General features: G+C 36.4%; 2 protein-coding genes and 1 pseudogene across 3 annotated transcripts; all 3 read left to right on the forward strand.

Moving 5' to 3' along the window:
* Positions 1–156: 156 nt before the first annotated feature.
* Positions 157–3732, forward strand: LOC18587972 (putative glycosyltransferase At3g07620; annotated as a pseudogene). The gene is made up of 4 exons (XR_016028244.1): positions 157–1605; positions 1704–1834; positions 2058–2405; positions 2913–3732. The product of XR_016028244.1 is annotated as a putative glycosyltransferase At3g07620 (transcript).
* Positions 3733–4414: 682 nt separating this feature from the next.
* On the forward strand, positions 4415–8978 carry LOC18587974 (uncharacterized). The gene is made up of 4 exons (XM_007012066.3): positions 4415–4801; positions 5190–5303; positions 5389–5459; positions 8587–8978. Exons 1-4 carry the CDS (start codon positions 4628–4630, stop codon positions 8834–8836), a joined length of 609 nt encoding a protein of 202 aa, XP_007012128.1. The 5' UTR covers positions 4415–4627; the 3' UTR covers positions 8837–8978.
* Positions 8979–16754: 7776 nt separating this feature from the next.
* LOC18587975 (dehydration-responsive element-binding protein 3-like) lies at positions 16755–18334 on the forward strand. The gene has a single exon (XM_007012067.3). It carries the CDS (start codon positions 17324–17326, stop codon positions 18107–18109), a length of 786 nt encoding a protein of 261 aa, XP_007012129.1. The 5' UTR covers positions 16755–17323; the 3' UTR covers positions 18110–18334.
* The last annotated feature ends 95 nt before the right edge of the window (positions 18335–18429 follow it).

Consider the following 18429-nt stretch of genomic DNA (forward strand, 5'->3'; position numbering starts at 1 on the left):
AGAAACCTCTTTCTTAGTACTTATTACAAAGGAATCGGCAGCAGGTTCAAGTCCGTCCGGGAAATAACTCATTTGTCGGTTCACTTCCATCCCGCTGAAACATATATATGCATGTTAGTTCAACTCTTACTTCATTCCCTTTTTTTTTATTTTTTATTCATGTTTCTTGATCTCTTTGAATTGGGAAATTTCTTCTCCTATGGACATATGAGAAATGCATGTTCTTTTTGGCTATCTTATTCTTGGATGATATGAGGCTACCTGTTCAGATGAATATATCTCTGTTTCAGCTATTCTAGATTCTGGGTTGATAAGAAAATGTATGTAAATTACATGGAAATGATAATTTTGTTTTCCTTTTGGGAGATTTGAGATCCACTCGTTGGTTCTGTTTGCATTTATCTTTTAGGATCAGATTCTTGAAAGCAAGAACTTTTGCTTTAACTTACTAAAAGCATTAATGCAGATTTGCCTTTTAATTACTTTATGGTTTAGTGCATTCAGTACCTTATTCATAAATGTAAGTCTTGCATCTAATTTTATGCGAAATCACTTTTTTTCTTTGAACTTGCTAAGTGATACTCCTGCTTGCCACATTGTATATATATGCCCATATTATTACCAAGTTGTGTTGCTACCAACCGGCACTGTCCTTGTTTGTTAAGTAGTGTTGCAAGCCACCAACACATATAACTGCTTCTGTGCTTGGATTTTATAGGTTCTTTTTTTGTGACATGGATGGGAGTTTTTCGACTCTTATGTCAAGCAGAAAGCAGGAGGCTTCTCTTGCTGATGGCTATTACATTTGCTCTAGTTTTAGCAGTTCAATATTTTGAACTTCCATATACTGAAGTTTTCACATCTCTCTTTGCTGCTGGCAAGAATGGCCGCTTTCCAACTGGGGGTTCATCATCAAAGTCTGGAATGGTTGATAATGTGACACTTTCAAATGGTTTAAACTCTACTCATAATTATGCAGATAATGATACAGAAAATGGTACAGCAGTCTTAAATATAGACAAAGAAACTGCTCAAGGAAATGAATCTGAAGAAAATGACAGAGATCTCAAGAATGTATATGTATCAGAAAGCAATGCAGGTTCAAATAATTCTTTTGGCTTACTTTTTAATGGATCTTCATCAGACACTCCTATAGCTCCGAGTATAAGCTCAACGTTGGAGAATGGTGACAATGTAGTAAATGGTCCTGTCTTACATGCAGCACCAGAGCAGAATGTTACTCAAGATTATAATCCTTCATCCAGTAGTGGAAGCTCTGGTCGTTATTTTGCAGCACCTGCATCACCACCATTGAATTCACCATCCATTCTTCCAGATACAAAATTAAGAAGCAATATGTCATCTGTGAACGCATCATCGGTGGGCAAAAATACCACAATATTGCCTGAGAAGGATAAAGATCCCAATTTCCTCATTAGCACTCCTCTATCTGGAAATGTTTATTCTGAAAATACAGTTCCTGCAGTAAGGAAGAAAGGATCCAAGAAGCCTAAAAAGAAGTCCAAGAAGCAACCACAGATTTTTGTCTCAATATCTGAGATGAATGATCTGTTGTTACAGAGTCATACTTCACCCCATTCAGTGGTATGTATATACTTATATCTGGATTGATAGGTTTTGCATTGAAGTCAATGTGAAATTCTTCTTAACTTACTTTACTTCCTGATTTGTATTGCTTATAGGCACCACCACTGTCATCAAAAGTACAGCAGGAAGTAATTTTTGCAAAATCACAGATTGTGCATGCACCTGTAATGACAAATGCTTCTGGACTTCACCCATCTCTGTATCGTAATGTTTCCATGTTTAAAAGGTATACCTTGTTCCAAGTTTTGATAGGAGATTCCCATTCAATTTGTTTTCACTCAGTTTTGTTTTGTCAAATGCATAAGAGAACTTTACCATCTCTGTTTGTTACTTTGTTGAAGATTAGGATGTACTGCCAGCCTTTGTGGATCCAATATGTTAAAAGTATCGTAATTTTGTTGTTCATCAATGCATTTGTTTCGTTATTAAAAGGATGTCATACTTTGCAGGAGTTATGAACTTATGGAGAATATACTCATGGTTTACATCTACCAAGAGGGAGAAAAATCATTTTCCATCAAGGAATACTTGAAGGTATATATGCTTCTGAAGGATGGTTCATAAAGCTCTTGGAAGCCAATAAAAATTTTGTCACTAAAGACCCTCAAAAAGCTCACTTATTTTTTTTACCTTTTAGTTCTCGGTTGCTAGAATTAACACTTTATGTATGCAATTCACACAGTCGAAACAATTTAATTCAGTACATGAAAACCTATGTAGACATGATTGCAGCAAAACATCCTTTCTGGAACAGAACTGGTGGAGCAGATCATTTTCTTGTTGCTTGTCATGACTGGGTATGCTTTTTCCATTCTACTTATTACCATCAGTTATACTTATAGGAGGCATCTTGATTCTTGACACCTATATGTATCTAGACTACCGTAGTTTGTATAATGTGCAAAACATACTGTTTTTGTTATGCATAAATGGCTATTTGAAAGGTCTGATGTTTGCCTCAAACATGAGGGTTTTGATGTTCACCTCACATAACATGATAGATGATTTCCTTCCACATGCATCTTCCTTTTAAGGGGTAGCATCTTTTTTCTAAGAATTGACTCTTTTTTCTAAGAGTTGTCTCTGTTTTCTAGTCGTTATTTCATAAAGTATGGGAAACATTTTGATGCTCAAACCTAAACTAGTCTGAAAGTTGAGAGACCAATCGAGCATTAAAACTGTATAGTATAGCTTACATTGCAAGTAAAAACTACATAGACAGATTATTTCCCATTGCATTTTTAACTTCTAATCCCCTTCCCTCTTTTAAAGTGGAAACTCTCTAAGAAACTCTATTTTCTCAGGCTCCTGCTGACACAAGAGGACGTTTGCTCAACAGCATCAGAGCACTCTGCAATGCGGATATCGGAGTAGGCTTCACCATAGGCAAGGATGTTTCTCTCCCTGAAACATAGGTGCGATCAACTAAGGATCCTCTGAAAAGCCAGGGAGGCAACCCTTCTTCCCAGAGGCATATCCTTGCTTTCTTTGCAGGGAACATGCATGGTTATGTGAGACCAGTTTTATTGAACTATTGGCTAAGTGACCCTGACATGAAAATCTTTGGCCCCATGCCTCATGTGAAGGGAAACATGAACTATATTGAGCATATGAAGAGCAGTAAATTCTGCATATGTGCAAGAGGTCATGAAGTGAATAGCCCTAGAGTTGTGGAAGCCATATTCTATGAGTGTGTTCCTGTTATAATATCTGACAACTTTGTGCCACCCATTTTCGAGGTTCTAAGCTGGGAATCCTTTGCTGTTTTCGTCTTGGAGAAGGATATCCCATACTTAAAAGAACATACTCCTTTCCATCTCAGAGGAGAGGTACATGGAAATGCATAGTAGAGTGAAAATGGTGCAACAACATTTTCTTTGGCATGCTGAGCCTGTAAAATATGATTCGTTTCATATGATTCTTCACTCCATTTGGTATAATAGAGTTTTCCAAACAAGAACAGCATAGATTTTTTTTTTTTTTTTGCTTGTAAGAGCAGCATAGATTTGTTGTTTCATGTTCTGACCTTGAGTAAACTTGTCATCATGTATGATTGCTTTCACAAATATAGAGTTGACAGGTCAAACCAGAGCAAATCTGATTGTTGATTTGCGTTTTTCAAAATTGTAATCTGGCATATTAATTTTTCTAATCATTTATGAAAAACAGAGTAAATTTTATGTACCACGGACCTACACTTTTAATTTTTATTTCTAATTATATAACGAAAAATATAAATTTTAAAACTCTAATTCAAAAAAATGATTTATTTTGATTCGAATTCATTTCAATCTTGACATCTCTCGTGGTATTACAACGGAATACACTCTAACATCAACTGTTACGGTAAACTCTTGTTGTACAGCACAAAAGGATAATGACTTGGAAACGGCACAAGATTTTATGATCTTAAAATGCCAAATTTTGGTTAAAGGTCTATGATCTTTTTCCAGCGAAACGCACGGTTGCCCACCACGTGTCCCGACCGAACACTATCTAGCGACGTGTCCCAACCGTCCGTTACTTGGAAGTTTGTGCGAAGGATGAATATGTAATAAGCAGAAAAACGGTAAGAGATGAAGGGAATAAAGGCTTCCACATCTGGGACATTATTCTTGAACTGACTTTTGAAGCCCCACCCACCACCTCCCTTCAAGGCATGTTCATGGAGGTACCACAAGGGTACTAAAGTAATTCCAGTTAATCTGCTTCCGGTAAAGTGAAAAGCTTTGCTTTTTTAGTTGATGGGCATGTAAGAATTGACAACCTTAAAAAGCCGTTAAACGGCAATAGCCAGCTAAAGTTTCAACATTTTTTTTTTTATATTTTCTTCATATCTATTATCTACCTAATTTTTTTTATTTTTATTTTTTAACATTTGATAATTTAAGAGGACAAAAGTATTAACAGATTCTTCAATGAAAGCAAGAAGAAGAAGAAGAAGATAAAAGAATTGATTAGATCAGGTTAGCAAACTCGCAAAGAATTGAAAATCTGATAAATAAGAAAATTTCTAGAAATGACAACAGAGACCAGATCCAATTTAGTTAAGGTCAAGACCAGCGGTCAAGATGGCTCTTCAAAGGGCAAGTTTGATGCTGCTATGAATAGGAAGAAGATTGAAAGCTCCAGCAAACAGGCTCCTGTTGATTCGAAGCAGAAATCTGTGTCAACTGTCATAACAAAAACACAGGTGTGCCCATCTCACAGTTCCCTGTTAACTTCAACTCATTTAGATTTGTTTGCTTTTTTATTGATTGGTTTCTCAATTTGGTGATTAGGGTTTCATTTTTTTTTTCTTTTAATTGTTAGTTTCTATGTTTGGTTTTGCTTATCTGTTTGTAAATTTTTATTGACTGATTGGTTGATCTGGATTTGGCATGTGCTCTAGTTTGGATGATTCTGGTATGGCTTTTTTGATCAATGAATTTTATTAATCTGTGATGCATTGAGAGATTTTAAGTTCTTTCTCTCTGTACTTTGGTTGTGGACATCTAAAAGTTTGCCTCTTTTCTTCCAAGATGCATGAATTTCTTAGTTTTTGTTTCTGGTTTTTTTTTTTTTTTTTATAAACTTTGAAGGTAAAATCGAAAGCAAGTTCAAGTTCATCGAAAACCACCGCAACCACAAAAACTAAAGTTAGGGAGAAGAAGGTTTATACTCTGCCCGGACAGAAACATGACCCTCCTGAAGAGGTTCTCCTCATATAATCTCAAATCTTTGCTTTCGTCCAGAAAGATGTCTCTAATAATTGATGTTACTCAATGCTTTTCTTGACAGAGAGAGCCGTTACGAATATTTTATGAGTCTTTGTCGAAACAGATACCAACAAGTGAAATGGCAGAATTTTGGTGAGGCTTCCTTCGTCTAATAATACTTCTTGCTTATTATTTATAACTTTATAAAGATCACAAGAAACGAAAATCTGCAGTCCTGGAAATTGTTTAACTGCTCAAGTCTTAAATCATGAAGGTCAACTAGTTTTGTTTCCAGTATCTGTTTAAGGTTTCTTATGTTGGAGAGAGTCCCTGCCTCCCTGGTAACAATGTAGGAAATTTTTATTCATTACAAAGGTAATCCTTGAACCGCCTGCATCTTTCTCAGTCAAGCCTATTCATCTGCTTGATGCGTAGATCATGTTGCAATCATCCTCTATCTTTTGATAGTGGAAGTTCAATTCATTTATGCGATGATACATAGTTGTTTGGTTTTTAGGAGAATTACTATGTTATAAGCTTTCCTTGGTTTGATCTGAATGAAAACAATTAATTTATCTGCATAAAGTGAACTTCACATCTCTTAAGTGCATAATTGAGTATTTTCCACCCTACAATAGCCAATAGGGATCTCCGCAATGTAACACACAGAAGTAACTTCTGATATATATGTGCTCAACTGATGTTTTCTCAGTCGTATTTGAGGACAGAAATGGCAACTTTGTGTGTAACTTAAATAGAAAATATGCTGGTTAATCAGAAGCTAGAGTTATGGACTTTTCTGTTCATTAATTCAATAGCTTTTAAGTGCCAGAGAATTGACTTGTGATGCAGGTGACAAGAGATATGAAAACAATGGAAGTAGTCTATGTAAATCTATCTCTCTCCCTACTGTTATTTATAAGTACCGAAGAAAAATAGTTTTGTTGCTTCTTTCCAGCATCACATGCTAAGTGATGATTACATTGTTACTTGTCTTAATGTCCATGCTTTGAGCTAAAAATGCAAATGTCTCTGCATGTCGGGCCAATTTCTATCCAAAAAAATTGGGAGGCCGAAGTGGCACTTGGGTGAGGAGGAAAATATGATGTATGAATTTTTTTTCCAGTGGCAGTCTTTTTAATATAGCCATTCTCCAGGGTACAGAGAGGGAAGATTCTTTCATTTGTGCTGATAGAAAAGCCAATTACTTCTTTTTCTAAGAAAAGTGCTTCTCAGGTCTCTTCTAGATTGGTCTACAATCCTGTTTTGCATTGCAATTGCCTGTGAAGGAAGAAAATTTTCTTTCAGATTGAAAATCTCTAGCTTCCTCTTTTCAAACAAGATTTGGGGTGTAGAACAGAATCAAATTCTTTGGTGGTACTCTGGTGAAAATTAGGATGGGTGGAGAAAACAAGGCCAATGAGGGAGTAAAAGGGCTGTCAATTGGAGAGGTAACTTGAGATAAGGCTCAAGATTGTTGCCCACACCTTAGCAGAAAAAGGAAGCTTCTAGACTATCCTGAGTTGATGCTTCAATTGTTTAGCCAGCCCTTTCATGCTCACAAATTCTATTTCCATGTTAGAAGAGAGGAAGTTGGAGATTGATGGGGCCTAAAGGAGTAGTTGGAGAAAATTTTGATGGTTTCCGTTTAAATGGGAAACAAGAATGGTTGACCTCCTCTGATAGGGCTGATGTATCAGATACATATGGAGGTAGTGGCATGTTTGCTAGCCCAGGAAAGGTAGAATCTGAACCACCTTATTTGTCTATGATCATCTTCCAAACACACATAAAGGTTGTTGGAGATCATTACACTGGGCTTGAGAACATTGCTTGGGAATAGAACAATGAGTCTTAAGTCTTGCAGCAGCTTCTTTTCTTCTCTGTCAAAAAGAGGAATTGATAACTAAAAGTAGCTTTAGCATATTAAGTCAAGTCTGAAGCTATTCTCTCATATATATACCTTCTCTAGCTACTGTCATTATTCTCTTTTGTTTGCTAACATCTAAACGGTGAATTATGCTATCTCTGATGTAAGATAGATTCAGTTAATTGCCATCGTTATGTATATGTCTTAATAGGCAGAAACCACCTGAATGGAAGAAATGTTCTGAAAAATGGTTCATATTTTCTGTGAAAGGCTCAATCTATGCTTACCAAATAGCCTTTGGTGATGTACAATGAGTCCTTAAGGAAGAAAAAATATTCCATTTCTTCAGGGACCACAGAGGTTCTTGCTCCAAGCTTTCTGGTAAAACGAAGCGTGGCATCATGAAAGTGACTGCCAAAGCAAGGCTTTCTGTATTCTAGGCAGGCCTGTGGCTATCTAAACAAAAATCTGTCATTTCAGCCTAATTAATGAACAGTATTGGTGTCATCATTGGCTTGTTAAAGCTTAAACTCGTGGTAGATTGTTTTTGATTATGTCAGTTACCTCATTCTTGTTAGCCTTAAAAAGCAAAGGGATGGCCATTTCAACTTCAAAACTTGAGGTCTTTGTCTGGACATATTATCCTTACTTGCATTGGCAGCAGATGGGGAAAACACGTTGTAGCCTTTCCTTATTCCCCTCATATTTTCTGTTCCTATTCAGATTTAATGAACAGTATTGGTGCCATCATTGGCTCCTTAAAGTTTAACCTTGTGGTAGTATCGGTTTCTGATCTATGGTTGGTGCTAAATACCAGAATTATCAGAGGAATTTTACTTAATTCCCTTGGTCCAGCATAGCATAGGTCTAATATCTTCTCAGTAATAACATTTTCAGTTTATTGAATGTAAGCACACAATTTTGTTGAATTACCCAGTTTGTGGGGATGATACACATGTTAGCAGTGTTTCTGCTCCAGTCCAACAATGTCACGGGTACTTTTTGGCCTCATAATTCCTTGGGTACTAGCTATGGAGAATGCATTAAAAAGGAGTTCATGTACCAGATACCAACTAAAGTTGATTTGAGTTGAGTTTAGTTCCCTGGCAGGACCCAATATATTGTGGATGTAACATTTGCTATGTAGTTAGGTTTGTGAAAGATATGTGCAAATATTATGATATATTGCTCCTTTATAAACTGCATTCTTGGAGTTGGGTTGCCTTCAACATTAATGATAACACCAGAAGTTTAGTCCCACAATAAATTGGTCAAAGGGCTCCATTTACTCTTAAGGGTATTGGGCCATTCCCTTTTTTTTTTTTCCTTCTTTAAAATAATGTTAAAGAAATAGTTCTAACTTCTGAATAGCACTTAGTTATAAAGAAGTAACATGGTTCAAATTTTCAGGATGATGGAACATGGCTTGTTGTCCCCTGAAAAAGCCAGAAAAGCATATGAGAAGAAGCAGAGAAGGCTGAAGGAACTCCGGACTGGCACTCCAATTAAATCTTCAAAACCAAGCAGCAAACCTGAGAGTTCACAGAAGCACCAGCTGGCATCAAAGAATGGAGATGTAAAAGCCAAGAAAAGAATCAACAATGATATTGATGATGACGACGACTACTTGATTTTAAGTCCCAAGAGAAGGAAAGGGTAAGAGAAAAAAGCTCCCCCAGTGTTTGTAGTGCTGTATTTATAGGAATCACTTTATTTAAATTCCTTTCACAATTTACTGCAAAAAGGCTGGCATTGTGAAAACACTAAAAATAATATATTAAGACATTCTTTATATTTTCAAACTTATGGAAATTATAAGCAAGGACCAGTTCCTGACATGTTTGGTGCATGCTTTTATGTTTTATGATGTGAAGATCTGACTTCATGTGGTTGTCATACGTACTCAAGGAAAAAAAGGCATCAAATCATGCTTGCAATTCACTCTAATTTGAACTTTTAAGATGTTTTGAGTTTGTTTTGTCATTTTAGGACAATACTTTCATTGCAGAACTCACCATCTAAATTGGACAGTACTGAATTTAGCCATATCTGTGTGCCTGACCCAGAAACCCCATCCTTCAGTGCAAGCCGTTTAATCTGCAACTGTAAGAACAAAAATTTTAAGGTGGCTCTGCCCCATGTATGCATGTATGAATAAATATCCTGGTCATTATTTCTCTTTGGCACTATCATTGGAAGATGAGGAGATTGTTACATGACAGTTATCCAACTGGACTTTCTTCTACACATCAGAAAGGCCAGGAACATATTGTATGAATATTTCTATAGAAAATACTTCTGGAAATCTCATTTGTTAGCTAAGCAGTCGCAGTGGATAAACTAAATGTGGTTTATCTAATTAGTTAGACATTTGAGTAGAATGGCCAACAATAAATTGGACACTGACAATAATATCTTTGATAAGTAGAGGACAGATAACTAGGCTAGACTAAATTTTGACAATAGGGCAAACTATTGAAAACTATTGGCGTGCAAAGTCCCTCTTTCATGTATTTCTGACAATGTGTATGTGAGGATCATCATCGGCCTTAAGTTCACACAGCAACAGATAGCAATCGTATTCCAACAAAAGGGAAAACTCGAAGACCATCAAGATGGCATTATAGAGCTCGTCGAGAGAAGCACCTAGTTTCTTAATGCCACTCTGGCAGGTAAGACAGAGCAGTCATGCTTCAAGTAGATCAATTGAAGAGTGTACTGAGTGCAACCACATGAATTGAACATGAAACCTAGATTAATGGTGATTATAAATGAAGAAGGATGCTTGATCAGGTCCCACACTTGCTATATTTATGATGAAGCTGCATATCCTCCATGTATGGGCTGTGTTTATAAAGACCAGCCTGCACAAGTCTGCTTGCACATGAGCAGCATGTGAATTAACAGATTTGTTCAATATGAGGATTACCAGAGACATAGCTGATCTTGGTTATTCAGGTCCCACTTACTATGCATAGCATTAATGAATACAACAAAGTTATATAACTTGAATCGTCTGTGTATGGGCAATGCATGTGACAAACTATCGGTGAAGCTGCATGATTCAGACCATAGACATCGGTCTTCTCTCTTCTGACTCTAATGCAGTGCACCAGCAATTAAAGATTGCCAAAAGTAGAAAGCTTTTTTTACTGTGGATGCAAGGGTGATGAAACTTTTGTGTATGATTACTGAGTAGGGATCAGGCTGGCCAGTATTTAAGTCTGGTAAACAACTACATCACTTCAGGTCAAAAGGAACAAAACTGATTACATAAAGAAAGAACTTTATAACTATTTCAGGATACTCCCAGATTTTGTTGAATAATTATGAACATAATTATGGTTGAATACCTCATTCGTAGGATGCAAGAATATGAGGGATTTGACACTCCAGACTGTTTGAGTGGCTGTCAATCGTGAATAATTATTACAGAGTATAGGAAAAATGTATTCCCTGGAACAAGTTTCTGAAGTAGATAGATGCAGGAAGCACCACCACATTTACGAAGGAGCCATGAATGTTCACAAGTGGCAGTCTGGGCAGTGGGATTCTGATTAAAGAAATTGGTTTTGGGCGTCCAAAAACACCAACTCTTGAGACAGCTAGGGCTGCAAATACCTGGGTTATGGACAAGAATCTTTTGTCGTCTATTCTGATTATGGCCCAAAAATTTAATAGAACTTCACAGGTAAATGCTGTTAGTTTCTTTTGATCATTGACTACTCCTTAAGAGTTTATGCAACTTGGCAACAATCTGCCACACCCACCTTCTTACCTCTTCAGTTCATGCTTACCAGAAGTTCAATCCTTTCAACGAATTTGGGGATTCCAACCATGAATAAACTGTTAAAAGCTACCTGCAGCAGCTTCATCAAATTTTTGTAAGTTTGCAATTGTTTCCACGATGACATGCTGCTGTAAAAAACAAAAACCTTCTCTCCTCCAAGGACCCCAACAGGGAAGAGAAACGAGAATCAAACAACATACTACTTAGATCACTAATTAAGCTGGTGTTAATGCGATCATTCATTTCATTTTTGCATAAATACACAGAAAATTCATCAAAAAAAAAAAAACCTCTTTTTTATTGGTGCATTTGACTGCCAACACAAACTGGTCGCTAGACAAAAATGTTATCATCATTATAAAAGAGCAAAATAAATACAGTAAAATGTACGTGAATCATTTATACATTTCCCAGTGTACAAACCATGACACGACTGTTATCTCATAAATAGAATTTTGACCATTTTCATAAAAACCAGCTCACTGGTGAACATAAGAGTGGAGAGACTAGATAGAAACAAGATAATTAAATAACCCTATGAATATATGATGTCCTTTGGAAAGACTCGGTCTTGTGCTGTCCTTCTGGTAATTAAGGTTTTACATCGTCTTCCTGTCTGAATCCGCAATCCTTCATCAACATCCATCACCCACCAAGCCAAAGGTGGACCTTCCTCACAAAAAACATTGAACGCCACTTCAGAACTGGTTTCACAAGCAGTTTTGTGCTAAAAACAGTGAATGTACTGCATGCAAAACTCAATCTTACCAAAAGATCAATGTCTGCGGTACAAGCCATTTGATCATGAATTAAATCTCTATAACATATATGAAGCAGCTTCCGCTGCTGAAGGATGCCTGGTAAAAAAATTTTCAAATTTTACCTTCACCACACCCCACTCTTAATCAGTTTGGCAGCGGAAAGTTAAAATGAAAGCCCCGCTGAGTTGATGGGTTATCGTCGTTTTCACATTGATGACCAGCTCAGCTTTGCCCTTTCAATTATTGATGTTTTGTTATGATCCCAAGCTTGCCAATGCATCAAGGTCCTATAATTTGTTCAAATTTCACACTGTTTTTTTACATCAGTTCATGGAAGATACAACAGCTAGCAGAATCAAACCAAACAAATTGAAGTCATTCATGTGCAACTGTGCATGTACATATCTATATTTACACATGTATGTATATATACAGGGGAAGGGAAAAGTGAAAATCCCAAAAGAAATAGAAAATGCCAGGATTTTTGAAAGTTGAATGAACTGCTCAGTTATTTTTATTTATCTTCTTTTATGGGAAATTAGGTAAAGGCTGAATTTTTTTTTTTTAACTTTGAAAATAGCACCCCTTATAATTTTAACTGTTTTTAGTTAAGTTTGACAAAATTATCCTTAATGATATTACAAGTCATTACACGATATTACAGGTCATGTTGAAAAAATATTATTGTTACACGCTATATATAAAAATATATTACACATTATGGTTAAAAAAAGTTGTTACATGCTATGTTGAAAAAAAAATATTATTGTTACATGTCATGTATAAAAACATGTTACATACCATAGTTAAAAAGGTTGTTATATATCATATTGAAAAAAATATTATTGTTGCACGCCATATATAAAAACACGTTACACGCCATAAATAAAAAAAGTTATTACACGCTATGTTAGAAAAAAAATATTATTGTTAGACGTCATGTATAAAAACATGTTACACGTCATGATTAAAAAAAGTTGTTACAAATCATATTGAAAAAAAATATATTGTTATTACATATTGTTGATATACGCCATGCATAAAAACATGTTACACTTTATGATTAAAAAAGGTTGTTACACATAATGTTGAAAAAAAATTATTATTACACGCTATATATAAAAATATGTTACATGTCATGTTCAAAAAAATTTTTTTTATACATCATGTTAAAAAAATATTATTGTTACATGTCATATTTAAAAAAATATTGTTAAATTTTAATACTTAAAATGTTGTTGTTACTTACGAACTAAAACTTCAAATCCTCTCAACTCTCTTTATTTATTTTTTTAACAATTTGACACTGATTAAAGTGTTTCTAATATATTTTCATAAATTAAAATACAATTTTTTTTTCTAAAAATCTTATATCGACTAAAAATTGAAAAAATTCCCTTTGAAACTTTAGGTTTATAAATTTCAAATTTTTAAATTTTTTGGTATTTAGGTACCAATTGATCCAATTAAAAGTTATTTCAAACATTTGTAATTATTTCTATCATTTTAGTTTCATCTAAAATACCTACAAATCAAAATTTTTAAATAGTCATCCACCCTAAGCACATCAAAACTATCACTTGACGTCTTACGGGAGAAAGAAATCAGGAGCATAGCAGATAAATGTCGAAGAGAGAAATCAATAAAATTAAAAAGAGCTGGATGATGAGAAAGAAAAATCAGAAGCACAAATAAAAAGAAATTATGATAAATAATTTAATTTATTTAAAATAATTTTAAAAGTAATTTTGTTAAATAATAATTAAATATGATTAAAAATAATTAAATTTATTTTAATAGTTATTTTTGAAATGTTTTTATCAAAGAGAGTTATTCCTCATAATTTTTGTTAGATAAACATATACACGAAGCAAACTGAAACAACAACAATAAAATGAATCAACCAACTTTTGGCATATTAATTGTAATATGGGTACATGTTAGGTGCCTCATTTTGCTACTGGTAGCACAGGGCAAAACACTTAAGGAGTACGCAACTACCGGCCCTATATGCATTGGATCCAAATATCCAACCGTCCTAAATACAGCTGCGGTCTCAGGACTGCTTTCTTTGTTGTTGGGGCTCCATTTACATCCCTCTCGTGTTGTTAGCCAAATGATACAAGTATGTCAAAATTGCTAGTAGTATATACTTATAGCCATAGACTAAAGAAGGCCTGTTCATTGTCTTTATTATCCCTGACCTTTTTTTCTTCAGGAAAATATGTGCTAAGTATTAGCCTTTTGCCCACAAACGCAATCATAGCTTAGAGAGGGTGGTTGAGACCATGCATTGAACTAACATCTCCAAGCAAAATCTTGAAAATTTCCCATCACTATGATATTAAAAAAATTGTTGGTGGAGCTTCTTTCTGCTGGTAGATGCGACATACGGGGGTCGCATTCCCCTGATCAGATATGTGGCCATGGATTCATATTCCATATGAGTCAAATCAAGGATGCATACGGATTATATATATAATCAATCGGAGAGATCAGAAAACTGGTTATATGCTAATGAAATGGGTCCGAACAGCTCAGACTCAGTTGAGAAGGTACAATTTCAACTTCTTTTGAACAAAGTACACCGTTCGGAAAACACAAGAATGTAAGATGTCAATGGGTGTAGTTAATACTAGGTACTTACCACATTTATTACAAAACAAAAACATAAAACTTGTCCTGTACGTATATCTCCGCAACCTGATATAATTTAATTAATAAAGACAAAAGAAAATTAAACCCCAATGCTTGTCAACGTCCCTTGTATCCTATAATGTGACTTTTAATGACAGGTTCGATGAAGGGAATCCTGTTTTTCCAAAGGGTTGTTCAATCGGAGAATTTGAAGTTGGTGGCAAAGGAAATTCTTATTTTGGGGTTTTGGAAAATGGCTGCGGGAGTGTGCCTGCTTCTGTTCGATGTCCCTTTAACGTGATTAATTTTTTTCTAATCAAAATTTCGTGTGTGCAGTGTGAACTTATTATCTCCTTGGCACTTGTCATAGTTCTTGTGGAGATACAATCCAACTCATCATACAGTACAAGCTACCCCAGAATTTAATGAAGAAAGAAGATTTAATTATGCGTGGCAAAATCTAGTTGGGATTTTGATTGGCGTAGAAATAATGCAGAAAAGACGCATGCTGCCTTTTTTTTTTCTTTTTGATTATATTAAACCCAAAGAATCAATCATGTAAATAATTAATTTAAACAATATTGTTCCTTGAACTATATGTACCTTCAATAAATTACTTGAAAGAGTGTCAAGGAATAAGAAAAGGGTTTGATCATTTGCAGTAAACCGATTTCAAATGTCAATAATTCCTTGGAGGGAGTTGTTAACAAAGAATGTATATAGCTACGTGAATTGATGCCAAGGAAGCCAAGCAGTACCATGGAAGGCTGGAGCTCGACAAAGCCCCGATGGCAACAACGAAACCCATTTTCAAACGATTCCCCATGAAGGAGAAGGAAGAAGGGTTTGTGACGATTCCATGTGGGGAAGGGGCCCCTTGATTTGCTAGAGAGAAGTCATTTTTAACATGTGGGGGACCTTCATTTAATTTTGCACAAAATAAACGAACTATTTGGCTAATAATCACACGTTTCGAGCCACCATTCCATGGTTACAGCAAGGTCGTAACTCGGCCCTGGACCCAGATGATGAGGTGTGACTCATTTCTCGTGGCTGACTTAAGCCGTTTCGAAATCAACTTAACTGCTACCAAACTATGCATGATTTGGACGATCCCCCATGAAATTGTATAGGGTCCTTAGCAGATATAAGAAAGATCTCCTTTTTCAGAACTGACCGTAGTACAAAAATCTGTTTAATCTCCTTGTCTCAGTTCCTTTTGACTGAATTTGATCCATCTGGTCACTTTAACCCTAACAATCCTGTGATGGGCAGCTTCACTTTTGGATTTATCTTTTCCTTTTTTCGCCCGTTCGCTCGTTCATTGAAAGCCCTTTCACTTTATTCAGAGTACTGGTTCGCTTCTCAATGTCTTGACTCCATCAGCAATCGTTTTTTTTCCCCTCTTTTTGGCCTCTTTATATTTGACATTCATTTACTATCGTTATCAAGGATATGTAATTCATCCGCCAGGCCTCCTGAGTCAAGACGATGCTAATCATAAATGACATAAAATCATTTCATAAAAGGGGGATGAAACAGCTCTGGACATTTTTCTTTGCACCATTAATTCGTCATCTTTCTCTTTTAAAACATAGTTTAAAAAGGAGGACTTGAACCTTTCGAGAGAGTCATTTGGGTGGTGAAAATTTCAGGAATAGCATTTATTCTTTAAATTGGCTGATCGGACCCATTCAAGATATCTCTTTGAGGCTGTTGTGCTGCTTCCTACTTGTGACCCCAATTAAATGTAAGCCTCAATTTTTTTTTTTTCATTTTTGTATACAAGTTGATATTAAAAAACCCTGTTTTGTTACCTCATCAGGAATCAATCATCAAAGGAGAAAAAAATCTCCATAATATTATAATATAACAAGGTCATGCAGTATGATGACCTGACAGCACTGTAAACCCTAGATTGCTATGCCTCACTAATATATATATATATATATATATATATATATATATATATATATATATATATATATATATATATATATATATATATATTATGAAATATGCACTGTGACATAGTTGCATGTATATCGTATTCCTACCAAACAATCTAGGGGAAACTTGTGGTGGGAGATGTGTATAAATTATAGACATGAGAGAACCAAAAAGGGTGAAATGGTGATAAAAAAAAGTGATGAATCTTGGGTTGGTGATGAAGAAGAAGATAAGGGGGGAAATGAACAGTGCCCGGCTGGTGAAAATGGTAAAGAAGCGAAGTTGAAAAAAAGGAACAAAAACATTAAAGGGGGTGTTTGCGTGGTACTAGAGAAGGGGACCCCATCGTACCATAGGGTCTAGCAGGGTGACCCATTTCTTGTGTGGGCCCTTGGCTTTCGCTTTCTCTCTCAATGCTTATAAGTGTTGTATGAGTCATTGGGAAATGATGAAGAAAAAGGCTTTGCTTGATCCGGAAATAGCTACTAGCAAAATAGCAATAGCGGTAGCAAGTCTCTCAAGGAGCATGACCCCCTCCCTACCTCTTTCCTTGCTCAGCTAAGTGCTTTCTCACTGTCTAATCTTCAAAAGCCCGCACTCTCTCCATTCAATATTTCTTCATCATTTCTCCCTGCAGAGAGAGAACAAAAAAGGAACAGCTTACTTCCCATTGTTTTTTCTTCTATTGTGCTTCCAGATAGAAGCTGCTCGCTCCCAATCCCTAATACCTCTCTCTCCATTCATCACTTTCACTTCAATTTTCCCTGTTGGGCAGCAAACAACTAGAACCCCCCCTGTTTTCTTCCTGTCTTTAATTTGCTTCCAAAATAAAACCCTCTTTGCCCGCCCCCCCTTCCCCAATATAACCACACATACTCTCTCCCTCCCTCTCTCTCTCTCTCCCTCCCTCCCTAGTTATAGTGTACTTTTTCTCTGTACGTTTAAAGACACAATCCGTGGCGGAGTTAGTTATAGCTCTCTAGTGACTCTAAGTCACCACTAAAAAAGAATGACTGAGCCGCAAAATTCAGAGACAGAGAGCAGCTCCAACTCATTCTCTTCTCCTCCACTATCACCCTCATCTCCAGGGTCAACTCACTCACCTCCTAACTCGGTTCCTAGCTCAACTACCACCCTAAACGCGAAACCCGAGACCACCTCATCAGATTCCAATAAAAAGATCAAGAGAATGAGGGATTCAAGCAAGCACCCAGTTTACCGTGGAGTACGAATGCGAAACTGGGGCAAATGGGTGTCCGAAATCCGCGAGCCACGCAAAAAATCCCGCATTTGGCTCGGTACTTTCCCTACCCCTGAAATGGCAGCTCGTGCACACGACGTGGCGGCTTTAAGCATCAAAGGCAATTCGGCTATTCTCAACTTCCCCGAACTCGCTAACTCTTTACCTCGACCCGTGTCTTTAGCTCCCCGTGACGTCCAAGCTGCGGCAGCCAAAGCAGCCCAAATGGACAAGTTTGACTCCCCGTCACCTTTCACCACATCGTCTGCCACATTGTCATCGTCGTCATCGCTGTCGTCTTTGGTTTCTCAGATGGAATTGTCTTCAGGGTCGGACGAGTTAAGCCAGATAGTGGAGCTGCCAAGCCTTGAGACGAGTTATGACTCGGTTGAGTTAAAGAATGAGTTTGTGTTTGTGGACTCAGTGGATGGATGGTTTTATACTCCACCCTGGCTTCAAAGCGTGGACGACTGTGGGTATGTTTGCGATCAGTTAGGAGTGCCAGAGAGTGTCTTACAAAATGGTTTCGATGAAGGTTTGCTATGGGATTATTAGTGTTTTTTCTTTCTTTTTCTTCTTGTGTTTGTGAATTTGAGTGTGTATCTTTTCTTTTTCTTTTTTGGGCTTCTTTTTTCCCGGTTTTAAGCCCTTTTGCTTTTTCTTTGAAGGGCTAAAACTCTGTCCCTCTTTCTCTGTTTTTGTGATCTTTTTTCCAATGAATCCCACTGTACAGAGTTTAGAATGGGAAGAAGATGAAAGTGTCATAAATTCCTTCCCTTCTGGTTGGTGTAAAACACTTTGAGGCTTTAAAGCCTCTCTCTCTCTCTCTCTCTCTCTCTCTCTCTCTCTCTCTCTCTCTAAGGGAGCATAAGACA

The sequence above is a fragment of the Theobroma cacao genome, chromosome 9 (genome assembly GCF_053813885.1).
Source record: "Theobroma cacao isolate CCN51 chromosome 9, ASM5381388v1, whole genome shotgun sequence".
Classification (NCBI taxonomy): Eukaryota; Viridiplantae; Streptophyta; class Magnoliopsida; order Malvales; family Malvaceae; genus Theobroma; species Theobroma cacao.